Below are 24,869 nucleotides of genomic sequence, written 5' to 3' on the forward strand. Positions count from 1 at the left end.
GTCCCCGCCCGTCCAGCGCGGCTTAGGAGGGCGAGTGAACCGGGGCACCGTCTCAGGCTACGTTCTTTTAGGCCCTGCGATTCAGGTGAACTCGGCCCCTGCGGCTGGTTGACCTGTCTGGGCTTGGGCATGTTGTGTGACCCTCCCTGCGTGCAACAGCGTGACTTGGCTCTTAAAAGGCAGACCCTGAAGAAAGGGAAACGGAACATCCTAAGCCAGGGTCTTTTCACTGGCACTTCATTTTATGGGAACTGAACCTTCCTGGTTTGTTAACCTTTTTGGGGTTTGGCGTGTTGTGTGAACCCTGCTTGTAGGTGAAGGTAGATCTAGGTTTTTAAAAAGCAAGCCCTTCCTTGTGAGAAAAATGAATTAGAAAAAGCTCCCAAATCCATCTATTGGGTATTCCAAGTCCCTGATGGAAGTCAATCCCATATTTTTCAGGTATGTGCACACACACAAACACACACAGATGACCAATCTGCTCAATGCCACTGCAGTCTATACTAGGTCAGAAAAACACTTCCTTCCTTGATGGGTATTGTTCAATGGTTAAATCCACCACCTTCTAATTCTTGGAATTTGTTTTCTTTTCCATCTCAGATACAGAAACTGGGAGCCATTTGTACGTCCTCACGTACAGACAAAATTAGCTCTTGGGCAAAGGGGGCTGAATGGCCTGCTGGGGTCATTCCTGCAGCTAGAGAGACAGACCTACGAATGAAAAGGCGTTTGGAGACCCACAAGATTCCTCGGACCGATTCGGAGTTGTGTTACAGGGCAGAGAAAGAATGGAGGGACGACCTTTAGCAGGTGAGGGAACTGGAAAAGGCCCTTCTGCTGCTCAGCCTGGGAGCTCTGGGGAGATCTGGGCAAGAACTGGGCAGAAGACCCTGGAGGAGGAAACCAGCCGTTCAGAAGCTCAGCCCTGGAACTGCAGGAGCGTCCAATACCAGGAGGCCGAGGGTCCCCGCGGTCTTTGCAGTCGGCTCCACTCCTTGTGTAGTCGATGGTTGAGAGCAGAAAAGCACACCAAAGCGCAGATGCTGGACCTGGTTGTTCTGGAGCAGTTCCTGGCCCTGCTGTCCCTGCAGGTGGAGCGCTGGGTGCGGGAGTGCGGAGCAGAGACCAGCTGCCAGGCGGTGGCCCTGGCCGAGGGCTTCCTCCTGAGCCAGGCGGAGGAGCGGAAGGGGCAGGTCGGGTTGCAGGTGAGAGACCCTCATCTTGGGAGCCCAGAAGGGGGTTGAAAGGAAAAAACAATGTGTTTGAATCCTTAACCCCTCCCTCCCAGAGGCTCCTGGCATTCATACTACGTGGAGATGTTTCCCTAATTCTTGTAGGACATTGTTCTCCATTCCAGAGGATAGTTTTGGGATAGCCTCGGTCCACTTGACGATGTGCGATGTCCGTTAATTCTTCTTCTTTTCTCCTGCCTACTATTTCAAGTCCTTTGCTGTGGAGATCAGAGATCCTGCGGGAAGGAGGAATCCATCCAATCCCCCTCTGGAGCAGTTTTTCAGGAGGATCTCTCGGGAAGATCCAAATCAGGACACCTCAGGAGGTAATCAAAGGTCCTCCCATCCCCCAGAGAGATCCCAGCTGTCTCATGTTCTCTGTGTCTTCTCTCCTTTAGAATACCTCCTCCTATATTAGTAATTATATATTTTAAAATTCTGTCTCCCTCACAGGGAAGAGTAGAACGAAATTGTCTCCTCCTTATGGTGGAGTTGCAGCAGTTGTTGAACCTCTAAGTCAAGTAAGTGGAGGAAATTTATTGATTAGAGTTGTATTCTCAGCAGGTCAAGCTGGTGTACACAGCACTCTCTCCTTCCATTTTTCCCTTTTGTTTGGGCCCAGGTATTTTCGTATTCCTGAGCAAAATAGAAAATTCAAGTTGGTCTCAATTCTCTTAGCCTTCTCGGATGTCTGTTGTTGAGGTACACATGGTTTGTAATTTCTATTGTAAGATTATTTAAAGACTAGTACTTAACTAAAATAGGAATAATGTTGTCACAGCAGTAGCAACTTCTAAACAGAGACCCATTATTTTTCTAATTCTTTAAGTTGGAATTTTGCAAGGCTGTTCAAAAATAACTAAATAATCACACTGGCATGTTAACATTTTTAAAAAGCCTTGTTTACAATAAGTGATAAGAAAAAAGCACATCAGATTAGAAGATAAGACAGACGATTAAAATCCAACAAATGCGGCCAGATAGAAAAGTCTCTAAGTAAAAAATGTTCTGAAAAAGCATGTAATCAAGGCAGTTTTGTCTTGCAAAGGAATTTCTAATCCTCTGATTTGTGCCTGGATTTGGACGCCAAACAATCCAGCTTTAAAAAGGCTGAGAAATGTCCTTCCCAGGAAACTTTCTCTGCTTTCTAATCTGAGGACGATCAGAAACTGGGTTGTGTGTCTCTTGATACTGATGGCAAATCCCTGGCTGTGCTCTCCCAGCCCTTTCGTGAAGGTATTAAGCATGGGCAGGATCGGTCCTTCTGGGAAAGCCATAAGTCATTGGCTGAAGTGCTAGAAAGTTCTCCCCCACCCCCTTTCCTTCTGCTAACACAGGATGCATTGGAGTCACTGACAGGTGGGGTTTCAAAGGCCCATCTGCCAGTTGATCCTCTTCAGACGCTGAGTCTTGAGGATGGATGGATGTATTCAGAAGGAAACTGGGGTTGCTCTCACTGAATGGCATTGACAGTCCTGCAGAATCAATCAAGTTGGTAAAACCTTTGACTGAAATCTCACCCAAAGCTTCGAATCCAACCAAGCATCGCCATTTAAGTTAGTGGACATCTTTGCTTTGGGAATTTGTGAACAATAGGGCAGATCTTGCAAATCCTCCTGTTCTGTTCTTCTTTTCATTGTTCAGGAAGGTCCTGTGTCCTTCGAGGAGGTGGCTGTGTATTTCTCTGAGGAGGAGTGGTCTCGGCTGGATCCTCGCCAAAAAGCACTACATCGGGAAGTCATGATGGAGAATTGTAGGAATGTGGCCTCTCTGAGTAAGGGTTTGCTACTCTCCACTCAGAGAGTTCGGGAAGACATTTGGCAGTCAGATGCCATCAGCTGTTCCTTCTTAAAAAATCCCCCACCAGATGTCATCTCCTGGGAGGGAGAAGGAAAAGGTCCAGCCTTCTCCTGCTCCGAGGAAGGAAAGAGGTCAATGGCTCTCTGCTTAGATGCATCCAATGCCATTTCTCATCTGGTGAATTTTTCCATTTCCATTTAAACATATGAGTGACAACCTAAGTCCTTGGCTTGAGGAGATGCTCTACTCCATCATGCTGATTTCAGCTCTTGGGGCCCAGATGTTTAGACAGATGCCCAGATGCCCAAATGTCTATCCTAGGAAGGATTGTCATTTCTTCAGGCTCTTGGGTGGGTGCCTCTTCTTCCTTTTCATTTCTGTCCCGAGCCTTGGGATTAGGGGTGAAAAGGTGCCATTTCTCCATTGCAAACATGCTGTTTAGGGTTAACAGAAGACCTCTAGGATTTCTTCTCTGCAAGCATGTGATTTTGGCAAGAGAAAAATGAATAGCAAATGGAAGGTAGTGTAATAATTCTAAAGAAAAAGGATGCTTTAGATGTTTTTAAAGAAATTATCGTTTTAATACCATGCCAGTGTAAGCAAGGAAACATGCAAGATACTGGACTTTGGCAAAATTTCAGAAGGAAATTCATATGACTTCCTCCAGTTTGATCTTTTCCCTAACCTTGCTATAATTTTCATTTCTGTTTTCCTTTGAAGGAAATAAAGGGCAGGAAAATAAAGATTCTGGGGAACCGTTCCAAATGATCAGGCATGGAGACAGAAAGGAGAAGCCTGCAATTCAAATGGAACTAGAAAGGCATGAGAGAGACCAGTCAAATAATTGGAATCAGGAAACCTCATCTTCCATTGATGCTGAGATAGAAGACTTTCTTGCCCAACAAGGAAAAATAAAGAAAAAACATATTGGGAAATGTGTAAAACTGTTCAAAGACAAATTAGATGTAAATGAACACTGTCCAACCCAAACCAAACGAGAAGATGATATATGCAGAGAGAATGGAAAAAATTACAATTGGACTTTCACTCCTTCTCGTGAAAATGGGTCCCTTACATGCCATAAAAGGATCCACACAGGAGAGAAGCCATATAAATGTTTGGAATGTGGAAAGACCTTCAGACGAAGCAGTCAGGTTACTTCCCATAACTGGATCCACACAGGAGAGAAACCATTTAAGTGCATGGAGTGTGGAAAGGGCTTCTGTGAAAATACATCCCTTATGAGACATAACAGGATCCACACAGGGGAGAAGCCGTATCAATGTATGGATTGTGGGAAAAGTTTCCGTGATAGCCGTTCCCTTACACCACATAAAAGGATCCACACAGGAGTAAAGCCATACAAATGCATGGAGTGTGGAAGGACCTTTACGCATAACAGTCAGCTTATTCCCCATAAAAGGATCCACACAGGGGAAAAACCATATAAATGCATGGAGTGTGGAAAGTCTTTTACTAATAGCAGTCAAGTTACTTCCCATAAAAGAATCCACACAGGGGAGAAACCATACAAATGCATGGAGTGTGGAAGGACCTTTACGCATAACAGTCAACTTATTCCCCATAAAAGAATCCACACAGGAGAGAAACCGTATAAATGCATGGAGTGCGGAAAGACCTTTACTTATAGCAGTCAACTTACTTCCCATAAAAGGATTCACACAGGGGAGAAGCCATATAAATGCATGGAGTGTGGAAAAAGTTTCAGTGAAAGCCGTTCCCTTGCATCTCATAAAAGGATCCATACAGGAGAGAAGCCATATCAATGCACCGAGTGTGGAAAGACCTTTACTCATAGCAGTCAACTTACTCCCCATAAAAGGATTCACACAGGGGAGAAGCCATATAAATGCATGGAGTGTGAAAAGACCTTTACTAATAATAGTCAACTTACTTCCCATAAAAGGACTCACACAGGGGAGAAGCCATATAAGTGCATGGAGTGTGGGAAAAGTTTCAGTGTGAGCCATTCCCTTGCATCTCATAAAAGGATCCACACAGGAGAGAAACCATATAAATGTGTGCACTGTGGAAAGACCTTTACTAATTGCAGTCAACTTACTTCCCATAAAAGGATCCACACAGGTGGGAAGCCATATGAGTGCATGGAGTGTGGAAAAAGTTTCAGTGAAAGCCGTTCCCTTGCATCTCATAAAAGGATCCACACAGGAGAGAAGCCATATCAATGCACGGAGTGTGGAAAGGCCTTTACTCATGGCAGTCAACTTATTCCCCATAAAAGGATCCACACAGGAGAGAAACCACATGAATGCAAAGAGTGTGGAAAGAACTTCAGACATAGTAATTCCCTTACTTATCATAAAAGAATCCACACAGGGGAGAAACCATATAAATGCATGGAGTGTGGAAAGAGCTTTAACAATAGCAGTCATCTTACTTCCCATAAAAGAATACATACGGTGGAGAAGCCATATAAGTGCATAGAGCATGGAAAGGACTTCTGTGGGAAGGGAGCCCTTAGGAGACATAAAAGGATCCACGTACGGAAGACGCCATATAAATGTGTGGAGTGTGGAAAGGGCTTCAGGAGGAGCAGTGACCTCATTTCCCATACACAGATCCATGTGGGTGACGATCCATGGAAATTCTAGATTTACTTGGTTAAATCTATGCATATCCTAATTGCTTGTAGTGAACTAGGAAAGGAAGGGGTTTTTGAGTCTGGCCTGGACAGCCCTCTGCCCCAGAGAGATGAATTTACCTATCATGGCTCTGGTTCTAAGCCCAACGAATCAGCACTCTTGGTACAGACCAGTTTGGTACATGGAAGTCTTTATTGGGCAAGCAACTCAAAACATGTTAAAGATCCAAATAACTTGGTGATTCACAAGCGACAGTATAAATACATTCGTCCCCCTCCCCATCAAAGTCTCGGGGCTCCCATAAAAGCTTTTGGCGCCCTGCTTCCTCCCCGGCCTTGCACCTCCCAGGGAGAATCCCCTGCCGACCTGATGGCGTGCTGTCTGCTGTCCAGGGTGCTGAACGGCATGCCTGAGGGTTGGTGCTTTTACAAGGCAAGGTTGCCGGGTTCCGTGTGCGTTTGTTCTTTACTGCTGATTTCTATCAGTGGGCTGACGTGTGCTTTCTATTTTATGGCAGGATGGCTCCAGGCCCTCTGGTGTGTTTCACGTGCCTGCCCCTTCCTGCTGCTGACTTGCTTTTTATGACAGGATGGCAGCCCGGGAGCGGGGGGGAGCTCGTGACATTACCAACAAAACCTAACCACCTTTTCGGAATTCATTAAGTAGACTTTTTACTACTGTTTTAGTGTTTTATTATTTTATTGTATTTTAATTAATGTTGTACTCCTGTTTTATGTAACCCGCCCAGAGTCACTATCTGAGTGAGATGGGCAGAGAATAAATTTGATAAATAAATAAAACAAAAACAATGGGCATGTGCCATTTTAATTTTATTTGAAGTCATTTGAAAGTGGCCAACGGTATTGCACATCAATAAGAGAAAAAAAATTAACTGTATGTTTATTGCAATTTCCACTTGATCATGCCTCTGGGAGGGATGTGAACAGGCAGACATTTAACAGGCGCTGCTTCCCCAGGCAGTAGAAGGAGCTGCATCTCCCTGCTCCACCTCTTCAAGGCAAAGCGTTGTTGGCGTTTCTTCCGCTATAGCAGACCTGCAGATAGAAATTCAGCTGATTCACAGTCCCTTCCCATAGTTTAAACTTTCCTTCTTTTGCCCAGTTCCCTTACAATCGTTGCCCCTCCCTTTCCCATTCGTGAATACAGTCACAGTTTCTCAGAGGACCCTGCACTTCTCTGTCCTCCCAAAAAGTCAGAAATGGTGCAGCAGAGAGGTTCTGGGCTCTGAAGCAGTATTGTGATCCAAAGGGAACGCAAGCTCCATCAAAGCAGAAAGAGAGAGATGGAGTGTGATACTGATATCTGATACTGATGCAGGTGCTCAGGCAAAGAGGGGAGAAAGGGTGCGTTTTCCAGGGAGTGCCAGGAGGAAGGAGGCTGTCGTGTCCCCCCTAATCAGGAATCCTCCTCAATCCAACTGCTTTGACAATTTTAGAATGTCTCCAACCTTCCACTTTTAAGAAAGTTTCTGGAGAAAGTCCCATCCCTGCATAGAGGGAGCAAAGGAACAGACAGGAAATGGAATTCAGCCTTCTTCTTACTCCAGAGACTCAAACTAACTAGGAAAGAGGTCAGCGGGAAACTCTGACGGGCTTTCAAGATTCTGTCATTATACCCCGCAACAATATTGCAGAGCTCCAGTAGGGTTTGTGGCGTCCGATTCCTGACCTGGCTGGCCTGAAAGGCCTGACGCTCTGCAACTGCAGAGAGCCTTAGAGAAAGCAGATGACTTGGCTCCTTGGCAATCAGTTTCCGGCCGGGATACAGCACAGAAATTGCGTTGGTTGCACTTAGGGAGGACTTATGGGGAGAGCAGGATTGGTGGAGTGCAACCCTCCTTGATCTCTCCGGGCTTTCAGTACCACAGACCCTGGCCTTCTTCTGCAACATCTCTGTGGGAATGGACCATTTTGCAGTGGTTCTCCTCCTCCCTGAGGTGGTGATGGTGGAAGAGAGACCTGCCCAGAGACTTCTGTTCTCTGCGTGCTCCAGGGATCTCTCCACTTACCGCTCCTTTTTAAGGTCTACATGGAGCTGCTGGGGGAGGTCATCTGCTGGCCTAGAGTCTGGTATCCTCCATCTGCTGATGATACTCAGTTATTTTCACATCCCCGGGCCAAACAGGTGGTGTGGTGGAAGTGCTGACCTAGAGGCTGTCAGAGTTTGGATGGGGAGGAACAGACTGAGTGAATCTCGGCAAGGTGGAGTAGTTTTAGGTTTGTAGACCTTAACGATTCCAGGGAGACTCCATCTTTGACTTTGGACAGAGATGTCCCAATGAATGGTCCACCATTTGAGGTTTCTGCTAGACTTGCTGGGAGGCCCTGCTCACGGTCTCATTGCCTAATCGTAACAACTCAGCTCTAAATACAAGACAGGCTGCAGGAAGAAGGAGGTGGAAATCCATCTGAAGCGACTCCTCTGCCTTTGGAGATGAAGAAACCTGGGAGAGTTATGAAACCACACAGCAGGACAAAAACCCATTTGGAAGGCAAGCAAAACTCCCAGCTGCAGAAAACCTTTGTTCTTTTAAAACATGGCTGGAAGTGGAGTAAGCCTCTCAACGTAACTGCAGCCTTCAACCTATTACATTTATTTGGTTATTGTTTAAGTGATTAATTAATGATAGCTCTTCCAAGCACTATCCTGGAATCTTGATTCTCTCCATCCAGTTTCTCTCTCTCTCTCTCTCCCTTCACCTCCTTCCTTCATCCATGCTGGGCATAATCCTGTTTTTCTAGCTGATCATTTCTTCCCCTCATTTTCTGCAGACTAACCATCGCTCCAGAACTGGAGACGCTTCTTTGGCTTTTGAGGTGGGGCACAACCACCACGAAGGCAACCACAGAATGGATTTCAGCAACAGTTGCATAGGTTGATGGAGTCCAAGTCCCAAGAGAATGGCCCCTTTCGTGCCCATCTCCCTTCCAGCCCAAGCTGCCTTTGTTTTCTGCTCTGGCTGCCTTCTTGGCCTGGGGGCTATTAATCATCATCATTAGATTAGTGTTAATAAAGAGTCTCTGCATCTTTTACTGAGTCTGTGTTTTCTCCTTGGGATTGGATGAAAGGGTGTGCTCTCTCCTTAACCTGGAACTCTATTTCCTTCTCCTTCTCCTCTTCTTTCACCACCTCTTCCCCTTTGTTAATTAATACATGAGGAAGTTAGGTTATATAACATGTAAGCAAGTGTGCATGCTTGACAAATGTGACAAAAATTAGTCGATCCAGGAGGGACACACCTACAGATTGTGTACAACAGGCTACCTCGTGCTGTAGCTGGGGCTCCCACTCATAGGAGAGGAGTCCTCCTTTGTTGCAGATGTCTTCAATAAACGAGCTTTGATTCTTCCTGCCCTGAGTGGTGATTGGTCTTTCCGCACCGGGCAAACGTACCTAAGGGGAAGCCAAGATTCGGCCAACACTTCCTTCACTCCATCTTAACACCATTCCACATAAGGGGCTTCCTTCCACCCTTGCCAGGGCCCCTTGACCGTTATTAAACAATACTTTTCCTCTGGCAAAGCTATTTTTGGAATGTACACCTTATCTTGTTTCTATGGGCACAGCTCTCTATCAAGGCCTGTTAGAAAGGAAGAGTAAGGAAGCCAACACGACTCTTCAAGGAAATAAAACATGGTTTCAGAGCCATAATGAAATTGCAAATGTTCTAATATATTAATACTAAATATATATTTGCATGTAAGTTTTATATATGTAAAATCTTCTATCACACCATTGCAAGCAAATAAAATATTCCAACCGGGGAAGGAAAGGGCCCCTCTAACTTATTGCCTGTATCAATAGGTGGAACTAAGTGGTAGAGTCAGGAGGACAAAGGTGGTAACAGAGAGGAAGAGCGGAGATTGAGGAAGCACACCCTCTGCTGGGAAGTACGGCCTTTGGCCCTGGAAGTAGTTCGTGTTTTATTCAACAAGTAGTCAGAACAGGAGAAATGAACTTCCGACTCACTGTTATTAGAGGAGACTTTGAAACATGGTGTCAGAAGTTAACAACTGAACCCACTTTGGAGGATTAGCACAGCGGCAAGCGCCAAGCAAAGAAACAACTTCAGGAAGCATGGAGCGTGGCTTGCAGCCCCCTGCGCCACTGGATTTCAACGCTCCCGACCTTGCTCAGGCGTGGCAGCATTGGAAAGAGGAGTTTGCACTCTACTGGGACCTTGCCTGTAATTCTGGGGCGATTCTGGGGTAATTCTGAGACTCCCTTATCAGGAGACAGAATTGTCTGTGGGACTACGGATTCGCATCTCCGGGAAAGGCTGTTGCAGGAGCCTGATCTGACATTGGCTCGGTGTTTGGAACTGGGGAGAGCAGCAGCAGCAGCAGCAGCAGCAGCAGCAGCAGCAGCAAAGGACAGGCTCAGGACACTAGAAGGCACACAGGAGGTGCAAGTGCACGTGGCCCGCCAGCTAACAAAGACAGTTGGCATAAATGAACCTCCGACTCGTTACTATTAGAGGGGACTCTGAAACTTTGCCAGTCTAAGAAAGGTGGTGGCATCTCCAGCACGTCAAAACTCATTTGCTCAAGAACAGACACTCTGAAGGATAGAGAGAGATTTGAGGCGGCCTCAAAAATGAGCAAGATCCCGTCAGAAATGGCAGGCCGGTCAAAAAAACAACATGCCTCTTTTTGAAACACAGCTTGTGTCTCGCAGTTGTTAACAAACTCCGGCCTGAAGTGATAGAAGACGGGGCTGGCAGGGTCATGGGGGGGAAGCAGCGTTGTATTGATTATTATTTAGTTCAATTTATAAAGCTGCCCTTCTCAGATTCATGATTCTGGGTGGCTAATGATGGTCTGAAACACCGAGTAGCAGCCCATAACAATGGGAATAATCCTGAAGAAATATGGAAAGAAAACAAGTTTCAAATTGGGGAAAGAGCTCAAATCATAGATGTTCTATAAATTTTACCTCAAAAAAGGTGCTGTGGTAGAGAAATTAAGAGTGGGAGAATGGCGTCTCGTACATGACTGGAGAAAAGGTGGACTTACAAAATGAAGGCAGGCAAGTAGTGAAAAGTGTATAAAGCTCAAATACCATGGGGCAAAAAAAAGAAAAAGAAAAGAAAAAAATGGTTTTATGTAGGGGTTGAGTAAGGAATATGCCTCAGGAAATATGAGCAGGAAGCTTAAGACCTCTGGAGAATTTAAGGCAGCCAGAATATCTTTAGATCATTAATGAACAGAGAAGAGGGAAGTACAAATTTTGTTCTAGCCAAAAGAGCTGAAGACTTCCACTGGTTTGTAGAGATTCCTCTACATTTGGAGGTGACAATGCAAGAAAAAAAAGAGATTTAGTTACAATTAGTGAAACGAAGAATTTAAAGGGAGAGAAAAGTGGTTAAAAAGCCGTTTAAAAAGAATGGAGCTAACTTCTATTCTTTTCAGCTCATTTCTTATTCTCTAGTTTGGCCCAGAACCATCAATGAGCAGCATTTGAATAAACAGCTTCAAACCAGCATGAGCCTCTGAAACCCTGAAAGGCTGAGAAGCTGGCACAGAAAAAGAATATTACCTTAAAATAGCTTCAATGAGCATGCCAGAGAAACACAGGTTATTGATCTTACACATTCAGCCCTCCCAAGCATAAAGAATCACACACTTAGACATAGTAGGTTTAAAGATAATTAAAAGAACTTTATTCGTTGGTCCAGTTACATTCATCTTTGGTGAAAAATGAAGTTCCTTGTATCTTCTGTTCCTTCTAAACCGTGAGCTACAGATATTCTCTTTGATTAGTTAAGAAAAACCTGTTTTACTTAGGAGTTGAGTAGGAAATATCCCTCAGGAAATATGAGTGGGGAGCTTAAGACCTTTGATCTTCACAGGTCTTTCTATTCACCAGACCTGAAGTTCATGAAGAGGTCTTGGACAAGTCTCCCAAGGCCATTCAGCTCTCTTCCCTTACAAGATACTTTAGTCTCCAGAGGAAGCATGAAAGATTTCCAGCTTACATCTCTGAAATGAAAAACAAAAGAAACTTCCAGAAACACAGGGTGACTTATTTAACTACTGAGTGTCCTCCTCCAAAGAAAAAATCAAAAGAAGAAAGTATTATGAACCCAAAAATCTCTGGGAAGAGGGACGAGAATCTCATTAGGTACCCTGATTTATCTGCATCTGGGGGAAATTCAGGAGAAGCCGTCTGGATCAGCCTCTATCAAGGACTCAAAGTGTTGGATAAATACATTTAAAATATGTTTTGGATTTTTATTTCCTACTTATTTATTCAAACAAGCTCTACGACCATGTACAAAGCGAAGAACAACCCTTAAACAATCCAAATCACAAATGTCTGAGGTCACAAACAGCAATTGAGATGATTGGCTCTATAAATCAATCCAATGCATATAGAACAAATACCTGAATGAATAAAAAAGCTCCAGCTTAACAGGATGTCCTGATTCATGCATCTCCTGGCCACATTTCCTGCTTTTTAGCCAAATCCAGTGTTTTTCAAACTTGGCCAATTTAAGATGTGTGGACTCAACTCCCAGATCATGAACTGGCCTAATACACAGGCACATAGGATGAATGCTGCACCTCAGTCCCAACTGCATCTCCAACATTTTGCCTGCAGGGACAATCAGTTCCCCGTAGCGGTGAAAGGTGGAAACCAGGCAGGAAACCGAGTTCCAGTTCTTGCACACAAGTCCTTGCACGCTGAGTTCCAGCCTTGCACACAAAGCCAGCAGGAGGGACTACCAAGGCAACCCCTTCTGAAACTGTTGCCAAGAAATTTCCAGGAAATTGTGCAGGAGTCCAGACTGACTCGGAGGCACAAATCTGTGGGGTTTGCAAAGCCAACCTCTCCCGTCCCTCCCGCCCCCCAGGCAGGGGTTTTCCCCAGGAATGGAGGGCAAATGGCCCCCTCCATTCTGGCGATCCTGATCTCTCTTCTGGGGGCAACGGCGCCGGTCTGGAGCTCTGCCTTCCCCACTGCCTGGCCTGTGCACGGAAAGGGGCGGCAGGGGAACATGGGACCCCGGGCTCCCCGCTTCCCAGGACTCAGAAGCCGGATGAACACTTTGCCTGTCTCCAGGCACGCCTCCAGCGCGGGACCCCTCTGGGCGCGAAGAGCCCCCGCTCGCTGAACTCCGGAGTCACATCTGGGCCTCCATCCCTGCAAGACTTCCCTGCAGCCCCTTGGCCTCCTGGGAAGGCTCGGCCCAAGGCTCACAGCGGCGGGGGCGGGGGGTGCAGAATCGGACACCGGACGAGGGGCGCGCGCGCTTCCAGCCTTCTCTGAAGAATGCCCCGGGCAGCCCGGGCCCGGCGCCCGCGAAGGAGCCAGGCGCATGCTCAGTTCGCTCCTTGCAGCGGGGCGGCTGCCAGCCATTCCGGCGCGTGCCGAGGGAGCCCCCTGGTGGCGAGTGCCGGCGCATGTTCCAAGGGGGGGGGGCCGCCGGGGATGATGGGCATGGGAGTAGAAAGAGAGGGGCCCTGAGGGGACTCTGGGCGGTTTTAATTCTACGCTGGCTTCTCTTCTCCTACCTTGCTCCTCTGCTCCTCTCAGTTTTCGACTCTCTCTCCCTCCTCAATCCGGCCCCGGGACCGCCCTCCCTCGGGCTGGTCTGGGGGGAGGGGGCCGTCTCCTTCCCGCCTCTCCGGCGCCTTCCGCGCCTGAGGGCCCCCCCGCCCCTCCCCCCCCCGGTCCTTTCTGTGGTGAGGAAAACAGTCGCTCGAACTGCCCAGGCAGACCGGCTCCTCCTTCCCGCCTTTGGCCCCTCTCCCTGCCCCCCCCCGGCGCCCGATTGGGCGGTTTATTTTATTGATTGATTGATTGATTGATTGATTGATTGATTATTCACATTTCTACCACCGCCCACCTCCCCCTAAAAGGGGGACTCTGGGCGGTTTACAATAGAACTCACCTTAAAACCTGACATCATAAAATCACCAATACTAAAATAATAAAAATATAAAAATATAAATACAAAATCCAAGTGGGAGGTTTCCACTCCGTCGGGAGAACTCTACCTCACCAGCTACCGCCCTTCCCATCCCAGGCGAGGCGGCAAAACCAGGTCTTCAAGCCCCTCCGGAAGGTCTCCCTTTCCCCCTCGCTGCGCCCACCGCTCTCCTCGGAGCAGAGAGGCATCCCAGGAAGAGGCGGAAGGAAAGAGAAGAGGATGACCAGCAGCGAGGGGGGGGACCCAGTTGCAGTGGCGATGCAGCTCTTCAAGGCAAAGCGTTGTTGGCGCTTCTTCCGCTATAGCAGACCTGCAGATAGAAATTCAGCTGATTCACAGTCCCTTCCCATAGCTTAAACTTTCCTTCTTTTGCCCAGTTCCCTTACAATCGTTGCCCCTCCCTTTCCCATTCGTGAACACAGTCACAGTTTCTCAGAGGACCCTACTCTTCTCTGTCCTCCCAAAAAGTCGGAAATGGTGCAGCAGAGAGGTTCTGGGGCCTGAAGCAGTATTGTGATCCAAAGGGAACACAAGCTCCATCAAAGCAGAGAGAGAGAGATGGCGTGTGATACTGAATTCTCCCACTGAATAATTGTGAGACTGAATTAAAAGTGACAACTAAGTGGATTTGTGCTTTAAATTTCTCATGAATTTCCTTCCTTCCTTTTTCTTTTGTCCCAAGTTGGGGATACTCAGGAGAATGAGAATGAAAACAACTCCAGTATGCTGACATTGCAAATGATCGAGCAAGAAGGGAAACCTTTGGAAATCAGTGAAAGCCCAAGTAAAATAATAAGAAATTAAGAAAAGCTACTTCAGAAAACGACTTCAGTTCCTCCAGACCACACAGACAGAAATGGGAAGGGGAAGTGCCTCTGGGATGTGAAGATACAAAAAAATAATCAGACTCGCATCCACAGGGCAGAACTGAGCCCTGAGTCAACCAGTCTGAATGCAGAAGAAGAGAACCTTCTTTTGGTCAAAGGCCCCTCCTGATGTGAGAGAATCGTCACGCGCACGTCAATGTGGAGTGTGTGGAAAGAGCTTCGGGATGAAGAATTCCTCTCTGACCAAAAGAGCCAGAATGAGGAGAAGTCGCCGAAATGAGTGTGCAAAAGGCTTTTTTCAAGAATTGGGGCCATATTTTGCCTTTCCAATAATTTTATTGAAGATTATATTATAGAGATAAAACTAATTCTATCTATATAGTATAGAAATACATATTTTTAAATTAAAAAGTATAGAAAAAGGGGAAAAAAGAAAAGAAAAAAGAGAAAAAGAAATCTCCCCCTTCATCCTCAGCAAGTATAATTGATATTAATAATTTATCATTATCTCTTAAAGTAGGACCAAATGACTCTTCATCCTATACCTCAGCCCATTCTCTATAAATCCATCTCTAAAACCTCATCTTTCCATATTGATCAGCAAAAGTCCTTTAAGGATTATCAGAAATAACAACATTATAGACATTTTCCCATGAGAAAGGACGCTTTCAATTAACTTCAGAGTCTTAAGTCCATCCGAGCCCTTCATTCATTTAAAACTTTCTAAAGTAAACAGTCATTCTTTTGCTGTATATTCCCAAAAATTTGTTACACATCTTTAAACCAGTAGTTAAACTTCTCTTTTTTAAAAGGATTGAAGAAAATTTACCTGGTGATTGCAATAAAACTTGCTAGTCTGAAGGTTCTCAGTCTTAAAAAAAAACAGCAGAAACAAAAAACTCCAAATGATCAAGAGATCAGCCTTGGCTGAACTTAGAGTCTGTATAGGCAACATTAGCTGCTATAAGCAGGATGGAATCAGACAACTCCCATTCTGCAAAAATGCAGTTCCTGCATCTGCTCACAAAAAAACAGTTGTCTGCAGTATATACGGATGACCTTGCGATCTCCCCTTTCTTCAGAAAGATTTCAGGAGCCAGAATCCCACATTTGAGTGCCATTTTCAGCTGAAATGTGTCCCTCTATTCTATATGGACGTCGGTTTGCCATAGTGGCTCACCAGAAGCTCTTCAGGGCCACATTTTGCCTATGTCTAAGAAAACGTCTAAATTTGATTTAAATATAATTTATTAAATATCAATGGAGTGGTTAGTTTCCAGGCATGTATTAAATTCTCTTTAGTTGTGTTAAAAATGAGTTTGTTGTTTATTCGTTTAGTCGCTTCCGACTCTTCGTGACTTCATGGACCAGCCCACGCCAGAGCTTCCTGTCGGTCGTCAACACCCCCAGCTCCCCCAGGGACGAGTCCGTCACCTCTAGAATATCATCCATCCATCTTGCCCTTGGTCGACCCCTCTTCCTTTTGCCTTCCACTCTCCCTAGCATCAGCATCTTCTCCAGGGTGTCCTGTCTTCTCATTATGTGGCCAAAGTATTTCAGTTTTGCCTTTAATATCATTCCCTCAAGTGAGCAGTCTGGCTTGATTTCCTGGAGGATGGACTGGTTGGATCTTCTTGCAGTCCAAGGCACTCTCAGAATTTTCCTCCAACACCACAGTTCAAAAGCATCGATCTTCCTTCGCTCAGCCTTCCTTATGGTCCAGCTCTCACAGCCATATGTTACTACAGGGAACACCATTGCTTTAACTATGCGGGCCTTTGTTGTCAGTGTGATGTCTCTGCTCTTAACTATTTTATCGAGATTTGTCATTGCTCTTCTCCCAAGGATTAAGCGTCTTCTGATTTCCTGACTGCAGTCAGCATCTGCAGTAATCTTTGCACCTAGGAATACGAAGTCTTTCACTGCTTCTACATTTTCTCCCTCTATTTGCCAGTTATCAATCAAGCTGGTTGCCATAATCTTGGTTTTTTTGAGGTTTAGCTGCAAACCAGCTTTTGCACTTTCTTCTTTCACCTTCATCATAAGGCTCCTCAGTTCCTCTTCACTTTCAGCCATCAAAGTGGTATCATCTGCATATCTGAGATTGTTAATGTTTCTTCCAGAGATTTTAACTCCAGCCTTGGATTCCTCAAGGCCAACTTGTCGCATGATGTGTTCTGCATACAAGTTGAATAGGTAGGGTGAGAGTATACAGCCCTGCCGTACTCCTTTCCCAATCTTAAACCAGTCTGTTGTTCCGTGGTCTGTTCTTACTGTTGCTACTTGGTCGTTATACAGATTCTTCAGGAGGCATACAAGATGACTTGGTATCCCCATAACACTAAGAACTTTCCACAATTTGTTATGGTCCACATAGTCAAAGGCTTTAGAATAGTCAATAAAACAGAAATAGGTGTTTTTCTGAAACTCCCTGGCTTTTTCCATTATCCAGCGGATATTGGCAATTTGGTCTCTAGTTCCTCTGCCTTTTCTAAACCCAGCTTGTACATCTGGCAATTCTCGCTCCATGAACTGCTGAAGTCTACCTTGCAGGATCTTGAGCATTACCTTACTGGCATGTGAAATGAGTGCCACTGTTCGATAGTTTGAACATTCTTTAGTGTTCCCCTTTTTTGGTATGGGGATATAAGTTGATTTTTTCCAGTCTGATGGCCATTCTTGTGTTTTCCAAATTTGCTGGCATATAGCATGCATTACCTTGACAGCAGCATCTTGCAAGATTTTGAACAGTTCAGCTGGGATGCCGTCGTCTCCTGTTGCCTTGTTATTAGCAATGCTTCTTAAGGCCCACTCAACCTCACTCTTCAGGATGTCTGGCTCTAGCTCACCGACCACACCGTCAAAGCTATCCCCGATATTGTTATCCTTCCTATACAGGTTTTCTGTATATTCTTGCCACCTTTTCTTGATCTCTTCTTCTTCTGTTAGGTCCTTGCCATCTTTGTTTTTGATCATACCCATTTTTGCCTGGAATTTACCTCCAATGTTTCTAATTTTCTGGAAGAGGTCTCTTGTCCTTCCTATTCTATTGTCTTCTTCCACTTCCGCGCATTGCTTGTTTAAAAATAATTCCTTATCTCTTCTGGCTAACCTCTGGAATTTTGCATTTAATTGGGCATATCTCCCCCTATCACTGTTGCCTTTTGCTTTCCTTCTTTCTTGGGCTACTTCTAGTGTCTCAGCAGACAGCCATTTTGCCTTCTTGGTTTTCTCTTTCTTTGGGATGTATTTTGTTGCCGCCTCCTGAACAATGCTGCCAACTTCTGTCCAGAGTTCTTCCGGGACCCTATCTACTAAGTCCAGTCCCTTAAATCTATTCTTCACCTCCACTGCATATTCCTTAGGAATATTAGTGAGCTCATATCTAGCTGATCTGTGGGTCTTCCCTAATCTCTTTAGTCTGATCCTAATTTGTGCAAGAAGAAGTTCGTGATCTGAACTACAGTCAGCTCCAGGCCTTGTTTTTACCGACTGTACAGATGTCCGCCATCTTTGGCTGCAAAGGATGTAATCAATCTGATTTCGATGTTGTCCATCTGGTGAAGTCCATGTATAAAGCCGTCTCTTAGGTTGTTGGAAGAGAGTGTTTGTTATGCAGAGTGAATTGTCTTGGCAAAATTCTATCAGCCTGTGTCCTGCTTCGTTTTGTTCTCCCAGGCCATACTTACCTGTAATTCGAGGTGTCATTTGACTGCCCACCTTAGCATTCCAGTCTCCTGTGATGAAAATAACATCTCTTTTAGGCGTGTTGTCCAGTAGGTGCTGCAGATCCTCATAGAACTGCTCTACTTCAGCTTCTTCAGCATTTGTGGTTGGGGCGTATATTTGGATCACTGTGATGTTAGATGGCTTGCCCTGAATTCGAATTGAGATCATTCTGTCGTTTTTTGGGTTGTATCCAAGCACTGCTTTAGCCACTTTACTATTAATTATAAAGGCTACTCCATTTCTTCTGTGGTCCTCTTGTCCGCAGTAGTAGATCTGGTGGTCATTTGATGTGAAGTGGCCCATTCCAGTCCATTTCAGTTCACTGACGCCCAGAATGTCTATCTTTAATCTTGACATCTCACCAATAACCACATCCAATTTGCCCTGGCTCATAGATCTTACATTCCAGGTTCCGATGGTGTGTTGATGCTTAGAACATCGGATTCGCCGTTCACCACCAGCACCGTCGGCCGCTAGCCGTCCTTTCGGCTTTGAGCTAGCTGCGTCATCACGTCTGGGGCTAGTTGAGCTCATCCTCTGTTCCTCCCCAGTAGCATTTTGACCATCTTCCGACCTGGGGGTCTCATCTTCCGATGGTATACCGACATATCTCTGGTTGTACTGATCCATTTAGTTTTCACGGCAAGAATACTGGGGTGGGTTGCCATTACCTTCCCCAGGGATCGCATTTGGTCTGACCTCTCTGTCATGACCTTCCCGTCTTGGGTGGCCCTTCACGGTTTAGCTCATGGCATCATTGAGGTGCTCAAGCTCCAGCACCACGACAAGGTAACGATCCTTTGCTGAAGTAAAAATGAGTAACACATGAAAATTGTTGGATGGATTCGGGGGGGGGGCAAACTTCAGGGATCTTAGTAAATCTTAAAACAGGAGTGGTAATTTCCTGTCTGTTCCTTCCCTCCCTCTGTTCCTTTTACACAGGGACATGGCCTCCAGAACTTTTCTTAAAAATGGAAGATTGGAGACATTCTAAAGTTGTCAAAAGCAGTTGGATTGACAAGGCTTCCTGATTGCGGGGGGGGGGGGGACCCAACAGGCTCCTTCCTCCTGGCCCCCATATGGAAAATGCCCCCTTTCTCCCCTCTTTGCATGAGCACCTGCATTGCACACAGAATCCACCAGGGGCTCCCTCTGCAAAGAAGAGGGCGACACCCTGCGCTTCAGCACTGGGCCACTGGAGGGCGAATGGCAGAGGCGGCTTTCCAGAGGAGGGAGGGAGGGAGGGAGGGAAGTGACATCTAAGTTTGGCTCCTCTAGGGTGCTGCCCTCTCTCTCTTTAACACTTCGAGCTTCTCAGGAGGGAAAAGACTGCAGGGAAGTCTTGCTGGGGAGAGATCCAGAGCGACCCTGGGTGAGCGGGGGCCTCTTCCGTGCGAAGGGGCGGAGGGTTCTCGCGCTGAAGAAGGACGAGAAACATGCCAAGTCCTCATCCGGGTGCAACCTTCTGAGTCCTGGGAGCAGGAGACCCCGGATCCCATGTTCCCCTGCCGTCCCTTTCCGTGCACGTAGCAGGCAGGGGGGAAGCGCAGCTCCAGACCAGCCGTGATTCCCCGGGAACAAGTCCAGGGTCCGCAAGAAGGGGGAGGGGATCCAGGGAGCCCCTCCCGCCCCATTTCCTGGGAAGAGCCCCCGAGGGGGGGGGGGAGAGGGAGAGTTTGCAGCGCGGATCTCGAGCAGCAAGCAGGAACGGCTTTGCAGGGAGGGCGACGCCGGAGACTCCGCGCCTGCGCTCCCGCCGCGTGCTGGACGAGGCTGAAACAGGGTTGGGTCCTCGGCAGTTCAGCGCGGCTTAGGAGGGCGAGTGAACCGGGGCACCGTCTCAGGCCCTGCGATTCAGGTGAACTCGGCCCCTGCGGCTGGTTGACCTGTCTGGGCTTGGGCATGTTGTGTGAACCCTGCTTGTAGGTGAATGCAAATCGAGGCAAGCCCTTCCTTGTGAGAAAAAAGAAATAGAAAATGTTCCAAAATGCATTTATTCAGTGTTCCAAATCCTTGATGGAAGTCAATCCCATATTTTTCAGGTATGTGCACACACACAAACACACACAGATGACCAATCTGCTCAATGCCACTGCAGTCTATACCAGCTCAGGAAAATACATCCTTCCATGGGGACGAGTGTTGTTCAATGGTTAAATCCACCACCTTCTAATCCTTGGAATTTGTTTTCTTTTCCATCTCAGATACAGAAACTGGGAGCCATTTGTACGTCCTCACGTACAGACAAAATTAGCTCTTGGGCAAAGGGGGCTGAATGGCCTGCTGGGGTCATTCCTGCAGCTAGAGAGACAGACCTACGAATGAAAAGGTGTTGGGAGATTCACAAGATTCCTCGGACACATTTGGAGTTGTGTTACAGAACAGAAAAAGAATGGAGAGACAAACTTTAGCAAGTGAGGGAACTGCTGCTCAGCCTGGGAGCTGTGGGGAGATCTGGACAACTGGGCAGAAGACCCTGGAGGAGGAAACCAGCCGTTCAGAAGCTCAGCCCTGGAACTGCAGGAAGGTCCAATATCAGGAGGCTGAAGATCTCCAAGGACTTTGCAGCCGGCTCCACTCCTTGTGTAGTCGATGGTTGAGAGCAGAGAAGCACACCAAAGCGCAGATGCTGGACCTGGTTGTTCTGGAGCAGTTCCTGGCCCTGCTGCCCCTGCAGGTGGAGCGCTGGGTGCGGGAGTGCGGAGCGGAGACCAGCTGCCAGGCGGTGGCCCTGGCCGAGGGCTTCCTCCTGAGCCAGGCGGAGGAGCAGAAGGAGCAGGTCGGGTTGCAGGTGAGAGACCCTCATCTTGGGAGCCCAGAAGGGCCTTGAATGGAATAAACAATGTGTTTGAATCCTTAACCCCTCCCTACCAGAGGCTTCTGGCATTCATAGTATGTGGAGATGTTTCCCTAATTCTTGTAGCACATTGTTCTCCATTCTAGAAGATAGATTTGGAACAGACTCAGTCCCTTTCTTACTTTCCAGCCTGACTGATGGACACTGGGGGCTTTGAAGTTGTGTTCAGAGAACAAGAATCCATGATGTGTGATGTCCATTAATTATTCTTCTTTTCTCCTGCCTACTATTTCAAGCCCTTTGCTATGGAGATCAGAGATCCTGAGGGAAGGAGGAATCCATCCAATGCCCCACGGGAGCTGTTTTTCAGGAGGATCTCTCAGGAAGATCCAAGTCAGGATACCTCAGCAGGTAATCGAAGGTCCTCCCATTCCCCAGAGAGATCCCAGCTGTCTCATCTTCTCTATGTCTTCTCTTCTGTAGAATACCTCCTCTTAATTTATTAATTATGCATTTTAAAATTCTGTGTCTTTCACAGGGAAGACTCGAACAGAGTTGTTTGCTCTTTATGGTGGAGCTGAAACAGTGGTCACACCTCAAACTCAAGTAAGAGGAGGAAATTTATTAATTAGATTTGTATTCTCCCTTTCCTTCTTGACTTCCCTTCAGGAAGTCAAGCTGGTTTACATAGCACTCTCTCCTTCCATTTTTGCCTCTTGCTTGGGCTCGGGTATTTTCATGTTCCTGAGCAACTTGCAATGGGGAGTAGAAGATTGAAGTTGCTCTCAGTCAGTTTAGCCTCCTTGTCATGTTCACTGTTTCAGTGTACACTGTACATCGTAACGTTTCACATGCCATGGCACTGACGCGTGTTTCTATTTGGGAGGGAGCTGCTGTGCACCTTGTACCAAGCTCTGTATCTGTATTCATTACAATGGAATGTGTTTGGGTTATGTGCTCTGCTCAAGGACTTTTCCCGCAGACCATCAGAAGCCGTTAGGAGAACCTGGGATTGTGAACTTGGGAAGATTCTACAGGGGGAGGGATCTCATTTGCACCAAGCGTTTTTAGTTTGCATTTGGCGCGGTTTTATCATTCTCAGCTTTCTTTGTGATCCTGCATACTATTCTTTAATAAATCAGATATCTTTGAAGTCCTGCTCATGAGTTCGATAGTGTGTTAGAATAGGCATTCATTACACTCCTCTGAAGTCTGTTGTTGGGTAACAATGCTTTGTAATTTCTATATTGAGATTCTTATTAGGAATTTTTTTTAAGACCAGTAGTTAAGTCTCCTTGTGCTAGTTTCTGTCCCTAGTTTTCAGTAACAATTAAAAAAAAATCCTTCAAGAGATCCATTCTTTTCATAATTCTTTGACTTTGAGTTGTGGAAGGCTGCTCAAAAATAACTAAAAGTTCACACTGGCACATTACCATTTTTAGAAAGCCTTGTTTGCAACCAGTGATAAGAAAAATAAGCACATCAGATTAAAAGATGAGGCAGACTTAAAATCCAGTGAAGGCAGCCAGATGGAAAAGCGTTCAAGTAAAAATTATTTTGAAAGAGCATGTAATCTTGGCATGCAAAGTAATTTCAAATTCTTTGATTTATTCCTGGATTTGGAGGCCAGACAATCCAGCTTTTGAAAGACTGAGAAATGTCCTAGGAATTTTATTTTGCTTTCTCATCTCCTGTTCAGCCAATGCCTCGGACTACTAGCAGCTTCCTTGCAATCTGATGAGGATTAGAGACTGGGCTTCATTTTGCTGATTATTGATGGCACCCACCCAAACCCCTGGCTGCACTCTAGCAGCACTTTCGTGAAGGTCTTGAGCATGGGCAGGATTGGTCCTTCTAGGGACAGCATAAGCTATTTTCTGAAATGCTAGAAAGGATCACCACCATCATTTCCTTCTGCTAACACAAGAAGGATTGGAGTCATTGATAAGTGGGGTTTCCAAGGCCCAGCTGCCAGTTGATTCTCTCCAGACACTGAGAGTCTTTTGATGGGTCGATTGTTTGATCTATAGATCCAGAAGAAAACTGGGGTTGCTTTCACTGAATGGAACTGAAGTTAATGTTGAATCAATCAAGTTGATAAAACCTGCCTGAAATATTTCTTCACTGTGGAGTCCCTGGTGCTCTCTGAGCCTGGTTGTTTTCTTTTAGACGTTTCATTGCCAGACTAGGCAACATCTTCAGTGCGAACAGGGAGAGGACTTTGCTCTCTGTTTATATACAGTGGCTTGCCCTGTTGTTGAAACAGTGCCTGACCACTCACCCCACTACAGCACAACCAACACAAGCTATGAAAAGGATAACACTGCCATACATCAGAAATGTCTCAGAAACAATCAACAAGACTGTTACAACCACACAGCATCACCGTAGCACACAAACCAACCAAAGCCCTTCAGAACATCTTAAGCAAGCCAAAAGGCCCAGTAGCCCAAGAAGAAAAAACAGAAATCATCTATAACATACAGTGTAAGGACTATTAACAGCCACTATGCAGGACAGACAGGCAAAAGACCAGCAGAACGCATCCACGAACACCAACTAGCAGTCAGAAGACACGATGAAAACTCCTTAATCTCACAGCACATGGACAGACTCAACCATACTTTCAACTGGGAAACTATAAGCATCCTAGAACAAGCCAAATCCAAAAATGCTAGAGAATTCCTGGAAGTTTGGCACTCAGGCAAATCAGCCATCAACAGGCACATTGAGGTAAACAACATTTACATACCATTCAGAAGAGACAACAGAAAAACCAAAAGACCAGAACACCTCACCAGCAATCAACACCCAGAAATGCAAAGATTAGCACTAGGATTAACATCAAATGAACAATCAAAGAGCACAATATACCGTAATCAGGGAATTATTAACTCAGTCAATTAACCAAGCAGCAAACAACAGGCCCATCAAGGAACTCCCAAGGAGTGAACAACACCCCCAACAACACAAGGTGGACAGTATATAAACAGAGAGCAAGGCCCACTCCCTCTTCACGCTGAAGATGTTGCCTAGTCTGGCAATGAAAGATCTGCAAGAAAACTACAAGGCTCAGGGAGCACCAAGGTTCAACCCTCAGCTACTAATTCAACACAGTTGAACCGTCAGCTACAAATATTCCCTTTGATTAATATTAATATTTCTTCAATCAAAGGGTTTTGGCTCTGTCTATATTCTCCCCTAAACTTTGGAATCCTACCAAACATAATGATTTCAGTTAGTGCATATCTTTGCTTTGGGTATAGGACAGATCTTACAAATCCTCCTGGGCCTGTTGTGTTCTTCTTTTTTCCTTGTTCAGGAGGGTCCTGTGTCCTTCAAGGAGGTGACTGTGTGTTTCTCTGAGGAGGAGTGGTCTCGGCTGGAGCCACACCAAAAAGCCCTGCATCGGGAAGTCATGCTGGAGAATTATAGGAACGTGGCCTCTCTGGGTAAGGGTTTGCTACTCTCCACTCAGAGAGTTCGGGAAGACATCTTGTAGTTAGATGCCATCAGCTCAGGAAGACATCTTGTAGTTAGATGCCATCAGCTGTCCCTTCTTAAAAAATCTCCAACCAGATGTCATCTCCTGGGGGGGAGAAGGAAAAGGTCTGGCTTTCTCCTGCTCTGAGGAAGGAAAGAGGTCAATGGCTCTCTGCTTAGATGCATCCAATGCCATTTCTCGTCTGGTGAATTTTTCCGTTTGTGTTCCAAGATAGCAGAGACAAACTCACTCCTTGGCTTGAGGAGATGCTCAACTCCATCATGCTGATTTCAGCTCTTGGGCCCAGATGCTTCCCTGTCTGTCCTAGGAAGGATTGTCATTTCTTCAGGCTCTTGGGTGGGTGCCTCTTCTTCCTTTTCATTTCTGTCCTGAGCTGTGGGATTACGAGCGAAAAGGTG

At 46.1% G+C, this 24,869-nt stretch overlaps 2 protein-coding genes across 4 annotated transcripts in view; one reads left to right on the forward strand and one right to left on the reverse strand.

Moving 5' to 3' along the window:
* LOC134491916 (zinc finger protein 91-like) overlaps window positions 1–24,869 on the reverse strand; it is a 485,354-nt gene that overhangs the window by 393,661 nt on the left and 66,824 nt on the right. The gene's annotated exons all lie outside the window — the stretch shown is intronic.
* Window positions 1–24,869, forward strand: part of LOC134492347 (zinc finger protein 91-like) — a 54,198-nt gene that overhangs the window by 27,620 nt on the left and 1,709 nt on the right. The window contains exons 8-13 of the mRNA XM_063296522.1: window positions 4,131–5,642; window positions 14,296–14,402; window positions 20,475–20,960; window positions 21,263–21,377; window positions 21,505–21,572; window positions 24,289–24,418. Coding sequence (XP_063152592.1) covers window positions 4,131–5,642; window positions 14,296–14,402; window positions 20,475–20,960; window positions 21,263–21,377; window positions 21,505–21,572; window positions 24,289–24,418 — 2,418 coding nt within the window. The remainder of the gene's footprint in view (window positions 1–4,130; window positions 5,643–14,295; window positions 14,403–20,474; window positions 20,961–21,262; window positions 21,378–21,504; window positions 21,573–24,288; window positions 24,419–24,869) is intronic.

Source organism: Candoia aspera, chromosome 2 (assembly GCF_035149785.1).
Source record: "Candoia aspera isolate rCanAsp1 chromosome 2, rCanAsp1.hap2, whole genome shotgun sequence".
NCBI classification, from domain to species: Eukaryota; Metazoa; Chordata; class Lepidosauria; order Squamata; family Boidae; genus Candoia; species Candoia aspera.